Genomic DNA, 6,890 nt, shown 5'->3' with positions numbered 1-6,890 from the left:
TCAAAGGAACGCCCTTGGCAAGGTTTCAAAATTATGTCGTTGAGAGGTCGATCCAGAAGTTTATGCTGAAGTCGGACGTCCCGTATGACATTTAATTTAATAGAAAACCGTAGCCAAAGACCGTCTCCTTAAAGAGCGATAAAAACTTGTACAATGATATGTACACGCAGAACTATAAAATGTTTCGATTGTTTTCAAGTAAAGAACAACTAAATTTATAAAAAAAATGTTTAATAAATATGAAGAATAATAATAATAATAATATATATAAGAATAATACTCTGCGATATGTTTAATGAGTAAAACGTGGAACTGCCGAGTTTTTTGGGGAACTATTTTCCAAAGGCTGGTGTTTTAGCTTTACTTGTAAGTAAATTTTATCAAATTATATTCATTCAAAAAGGGGAAATAATGACTTAATTTTAGGATGACGATATCATTGAGATATCTACGGAACCTAAAATATAAAAACATTTTAAAATACCCGTCTATGTAATCTAATAAATGTTTTAAATTATAAAATAGATAATAAATTAATCTCTTTGAATCGATAAAGTTTGAATAAATTGGGTCTTACTATCGACAGCAAGTTCAAAGCACCTTTGTGCGGGATCGTTTCACGATGTTGTACGTGTTACTTTTGGCATTTTCGGTGGCGGCGAGCGCCCAGACCTCGCCCAACGCGCAGCTCGTCAAGGAACTACTGCAGGCAGACCCGGCAGCGCGCCATTCCGACAACATCGTGCAGGATGCGTTACTCGATGCGGTAAATTGTTATCGTTAAATATCGTTATGTTACTTTGATATTAGACAGGAAATTTATATTTCTTTCAAATATTTAACAGAAATCTTTATAATCATTACATAGTATTAAACAAGGTCGCTTACTTTTAATTAAACCGAACTGTGTAAGCTGTTTCTGTACTACCTGTTGAGTACGTGAATTTTATAAAATGAAGAAAATAATTCAATTTCATGGTAACCCAAACATTTAATTTGTATTTTGTACGTGTATATTACTTCAAAGTTGGTATTTCGATCGTGCATCGGCGGGACAGAAATTCCGGCATAACTTATAAATTTAGAAAATATAAAACATTTGGCCAATTTTCTTTTTAAATTATAATTTTAATGTCGTTTGTTAACCTAGTAGACATTATATTTAATTTCATTCGAGTAAAATAGAAGTCGTAGATTGTTACAATTATGAAGGCAAATGTTATTATGGTTGTAGCCAGGTCTTATCCGCAAGTACGGCTACCCAGTGGAGGTGCACAACATAGTAACGGCGGACGGGTACGTCCTGCAGACGCACCGCATCCCGCACGGCCGCGACTCCAACAACCGGCCCGGGCCGCGCCCGGTCGCGCTCATCATGCACGGACTCTTATGCTCCTCGGCCGACTTCCTCGTCCTCGGCCCTGGTAACGCCCTAGGTAAGCTGCGCAGTTCGACCAGTATGGAAACACTCTTTCGAATAATTCTTTATCGTTATTATCTTATAAATGATGATGGTGTTGATGAGTAACCTCTGTTATTTTTTCACTAAGCTTACGTGCTCGCGGAGGCTGGTTACGACGTGTGGCTCCCCAACGCGCGTGGTAACTACTACTCCCGTCGACATGTGTTCCTCGATCCCGACGACCGCGAGGGGCTCCAGTTCTGGAAATTCAGCTGGGACGAAATAGGCAATCTAGATCTTCCCGCTATCGTTAACTTCATCGTCGTAAACACCGGCCAGCAAAAAATGCACTACATCGGTTATTCTCAGGGAACGACCACATTCCTCGTTCTGAACTCTTTGAGGCCTGAATACAACGATAGATTTATATCTTTCCAAGCTCTTGCGCCGTCTGCGTTTGTCGAGAACAATCAAAATAAGTTACGAGAGATAATGGCCCAATTCGAGAATGTTTTGGAGGTATTTTTATATTCTGTATATATTTTATTTCTTTTAACTGAGCGTGGTGTTCGTACGAGTCTCAGTCCCGATTGATTGATTGATTGATGAAAACTAAACTGCATCATTTGATTTTCTTTCGCAAAATCAAAATTCCTAGCCAAGAATCGAAACTGTTGATTTTGTAACTACCACTATTAATAGATACCACAGCCATTGAACCGAGCGTATTCGAAGTTTCTGCTGTAGTTTAGACGACCTCCGTGGTCGAGTAGTGTGTACACCGGTATTCATGGGTACACCACTCTGAGGTCCCGGGTTCGATTCCCGGCCGAGTCGATGTAGAAAAAGTTCATTAGTTTTCTATGTTGTCTTGGGTCTGGGTGTCTGTGGTACCGTCGTTACTTCTGATTTCCATAACACAAGTGCTTTAGCTACTTACATTGGGATCAGAGTAATGTATGTGATGTTGTCCAATATTTATTATTATTATTTATTTATATAAACCAGACTTATAAATATATATTTTTTGGAATGTTAATTAACGTTTGCTCCTTTTAGTTCATACAACATGAAAATTTTAAAATCATCACACTCGGTTTCCATACTATACAATGAACGTGCGGTATCTAGCCCACTCTAAATCTGTGATTACAATACGCCTTGGTATATAATTTTTAAAATGTATAGCTACTGGACGAGGATAGGCATGTAGTAGTAATAGGGATAGACATCACATTATTGAAAATATTTATAATAGGTATAAATATTTTCAATAATAATAATTATGTTACATAAAAGTATTGCCATGTAAAAATAATCGATTTGCAGATTTAATTAAGTCAAATGCGTTATTTCTTTTCTAATGACTTTTCTTCTTGTTTTCTGATAGGTCGTAGCATTTAACCTGGGCTTCGGAGAACTAATGGGAGGAGAGGGTTGGCGCCAGATTTTCACCGCGTTAGGGTTAACGTTCTGCAACGATCAGTCTTTCCTCCAACCGCTCTGCATCGCCGCTATTCTCGGCACTGGAGAAATCGAGAATTTCAACAAAGTACATATTTCTTTACAAATTACATCAATAATATACTGACAATTATCTAGTATAATAAAAGGTTTTCTATCAGATGCAGCTTTATGCGAGTCTTGTGCATTACTAAGCCATACATTGATAGTACAAAAGTTTCTCGTATCGGATTTCTTCGTTTCCTTTAATGCGGGCGTATGCTTGCAGACGATGCTGCCCGTGTTCGTGGGCCACAACCCGGCCGGGGCCGCCCTCCGCCAGATCGTCCACTACAGTCAAGTGCTGCGCTTCGGTCGCTTCGCTCGCTACAACAATGCCAACCCCGTCACCAATCTCGCCCAGTACGGCAGCCTGACACCGCCCGAGTACGACTTGTCCAAAATATCGGCACCGGCGTACTTGCATTTCGGCAAAAACGACGTTCAGAGCGATTACAGAGACGTACTTCTTCTTGGCGAACGACTCGGCAACACGATCGGCGTCTATCCCATCGAACGAGAAACGTTCAATCACTTTGACTTTATATGGGGAGGGGACGTCAGGACGCAGCTGTACGACAAGTTAGTCGACTTGATGAGATCCGCTGAGAGATCGCTGGATCGGGATTCACAAGTGTAAATATTTATCGGTTCCAACATTAATGTGCTGGATCAAAAGTAGAGTATGTACGTTTGTACAACAATAAAATAAGAATCAAATTGAAGTGTCATTCAAATGCAGTTTTAACAATATACTTTGTACAGTCGACCTAAACTAAGAAAGTAAGACCTGTAGTCTATTCCAATCGAAAAGGAATAAAGATAAACAAGCCTCAGCTTTACGTACAGTGCACTGCTCTTGCTGAATTTGTTTATTTGGCTTTGCCGTCTCGTGGTACACTGGAACAACAACGATTTAATATTCTCATACGGTGTACTACCAATCGCAGAGGATTGCTATGAAAGTAAGGCCCCACATCCAGTGAGGCGTTAAATCCAAAGTTGTTTTAGTCGTCTATGATATAACCAATAACTATCGACAGGTATTGTTTTTGAAATTAACTTCAAATATCGAAATAATTGGTGTGTATAACTTAATATGCAATATCGTCACTATCATAAAAAAGTAAATTGTACAGGAAAACTGTGTGTGAAGAAACCAATATTTAATATAAAAAATAATATTTACTTTACTCGAACGAATGTATTTTTTATTTATAACGACTATTATTCTTAATAAAGGGGCGTATAAATGTTTTTTGTACTTTAATTTAGTGATTAGTTATTCAATATTTTAAATTATACTGACACTTTACTGTTTTAAAATTAGTTCTATATTAATTAATGAGATTATTTGAAATTAAGAAAACAATCAGCTAATAATATTGGAATGCTACTCACTTAAACATTGCTTCCAATGCCCATGCCTCTATGATTAAAAAACTTATGAGTTATACTCTTAAATTAAAAGTTGCTGACAGCGTACATATATGTACATTAAAAACATGTATTAATTTTTCAGCGACCGAAACAGTTGTCAGAATAAAATACTATTTCCAGGTTGACATCATGTAAAGATTCCGATTTATTTTCTAAATACGATAAAACAGGTAACATTCACAATGACCTCTTGCGAGATGACAAACTGCGAAGTTGCACACATTCAATTTGGACTTGTATTAGAATACTGATGTTTTGCACATAGTAAGAGACAAAACCCCTTGCAAATCGTACTATGCTACCACAAACTTAGCATTAATTATTTTCTTAACTTTCTTCTTTCTCCAATCTACTTAGCCGTTTTCATCATGATGTTCTTTATATGTTTTTCAATTGCTTCTGTTTCCGATGCATTTAAGTTCTTATAAATGGAGCATAATTTACACATCCCTTTTAGGAACAAAGAAACTGATTTTAAAATTCTGATTGAAAACTCTTCTGTAAGCAAGGTTTTCGCCTGCTTTAACTGTGTTTAATTTTTAATTTTCATATATTTAGTTTATGTTATATATCAATAGATGTCGTGGTTCATTTTATTCATATTTCTGAATCACGCTATCCTTTGTCAAAGGAAATTATATAAGACTCGGAATACAAGTTAATAAACTGTCTTTGTCTTGGGAACGAGTGGTGTTTTATACAAACTCCTTCCTCACATTTCTTTTTGTAGTCTCTAAGCAAATTCGCCAAGCTATTTCCCCTATCGATATATTCCCTACTTGTCTGTTTTCTTAAATTATGACGTTCTATTAGCAGTATGGATTCAATGTGACTTGTACTTTGAATGATATCACCCGAAACGTTTCTTTGTTTTCTATGGTGTTTTCTTACTCAATGATCACTCTTGCCCGTTGTTCAGCGATAACTTGCAGTGACATAAGCTGAGGATAAGAGCTACTCCTAGGAACAGAGACATTTCTTTCATTACTTCTAACTTCATTTTCTTTGTCATCTAGTGCAAGTTTCAATATTTTATCTCTTCGTGACTTCGAGCTAAGTCTAAAAAACAGGGTGGGTCATAAATTTTTGCACTTTTGAAGTATGAGTAGCAATAAAAGTACACGTGTTATTTTTTTGATGATTTATTTAACTTAATAAATAAATAAACGTTTATTGAAATTTATTTTTTAAAAATTATATCATCGAGATGTGCTCCGTCTCGTCGTTGGCACTCCTTCAATTGACTACGTAAATTATGGAAAACTCGCTGACACATCGCGGTTATCTCCTCTTGGATGTTTTCTTTTGATTGGGATATAGTCGTTCGTTTATTAAAGTACACTTGACTCTTAGGTTATCCCCACAAGAAAAAATCGCAAGGTGTGAGGTCCAGGCTTCTTGAAGGCCATGGGATATCACCTCTGCGAGACATCAATTTGTTAGGAAATATTTCTTTGACCACCGATATACTTACATTTGAGGTATGGCATGTTGCTCCATCTTGTTGCGTCCAAGTCCTGCTGTTATATCCATCAAATTCAAGTAACTGTGGTGTCAAAAACTCTCGCGATATCTTCACGTATTCCACTGAGTTTACAGATACGTTATTTCCTTGATTATCTTCAAAGAAATATGGACCGATTATGCCCTTTGCTGATATGGCAGCCCATACTGTCGTTTTAGGTGAATGAAGAGGCTTTTGGTGCTTAAGGCGAGGATTTTCCGTGCTCCAATATCGACAATTGTGTTTATTTACGTGACCATAAATGTGAAAATGGGCCTCCTCTGTAAACAATACAGTCAATAATTTACGCTGAATGTAATCGTTTGGTTTCATCTCCTGTACAATATGAAGCTTATATGGGTGTAGTTTAAGGTCCAAATGCAAAATTCGCCGCAGACTAGTTCTTGGTATTGCCAGAGCCAAGCTTTAATTAAATTAACACTTGGACACTTACTTACACGTTGTAATCCGTATTCTACTCTAAAGTAAGTCGTACAGTAACGTAGGAATCGTTGTTTTACGCAAAAAGCACGCTGTTGTTCCGTGAAGCGCTTCATCGTGACTAAAATTGCATTAAGTAACGCACAATTAATCGTCACCCGCAAGACCGTAACTGTCATTGTTTTTGAGAAATCAAGTGTTGCTATTTGCAAACGTTTTGGCCCACCCTGTAGATTAACACAAGATAAATCTGTTAGAAAATTATTTTATTTTATAAAGAATGATGTACATCTTTAGGAGTACTGACACTCCTTACCTAAAACCTTTTTGTTTTTGCAAGAAAAGTGACTAATTAATAACATATAAAAAAATAAATATATATATTAGCGGCCCGGTACGTGCTTCGCTTCGTATAAAGTGATATAATACAAAAAATGAGTTAGAATCATCTATTCATTTCTTAAAAAAAAAAATAATATATTTACTCAATTCCTAGCTATTCAAAAAATTGATTCAAAACATTTGGATGAACAATATTTTTGGATTTTCCATTTTGAGTATGAATAAACAAATGGGGGTACCGACTCTGGAACAGGCAAC

The 6,890-nt window shown here is 36.6% G+C and overlaps 1 protein-coding gene across 1 annotated transcript; it reads left to right on the top strand.

Moving 5' to 3' along the window:
• Positions 1-599: 599 nt before the first annotated feature.
• Positions 600-4,129, top strand: LOC125077066 (lipase 1-like). Its single transcript, XM_047688859.1, has 5 exons — positions 600-766; positions 1,235-1,436; positions 1,551-1,921; positions 2,793-2,954; positions 3,135-4,129. The coding sequence occupies exons 1-5, from the start codon at positions 623-625 to the stop codon at positions 3,543-3,545; spliced, it is 1,290 nt and encodes a 429-aa protein (XP_047544815.1). The 5' UTR covers positions 600-622; the 3' UTR covers positions 3,546-4,129.
• The last annotated feature ends 2,761 nt before the right edge of the window (positions 4,130-6,890 follow it).

Source organism: Vanessa atalanta, chromosome 3, assembly GCF_905147765.1.
Source record: "Vanessa atalanta chromosome 3, ilVanAtal1.2, whole genome shotgun sequence".
NCBI lineage: Eukaryota > Metazoa > Arthropoda > Insecta > Lepidoptera > Nymphalidae > Vanessa > Vanessa atalanta.
Note: the sequence above shows the minus strand (reverse complement) of the source record. Positions and strands in the feature narration are given on the sequence as shown.

Coding starts and splice junctions, on each gene's coding strand:
- LOC125077066 (XM_047688859.1), top strand. CDS start 623: ATGTTGTACGTGTTACTTTTGGCATTTTCGGTGGCGGCGAGCGCCCAG. Junction 1,437..1,550: donor CGGCCCTGGTAACGCCCTAG/GTAAGCTGCGCA, acceptor TTTTTCACTAAG/CTTACGTGCTCGCGGAGGCT. Junction 1,922..2,792: donor AATTCGAGAATGTTTTGGAG/GTATTTTTATAT, acceptor GTTTTCTGATAG/GTCGTAGCATTTAACCTGGG.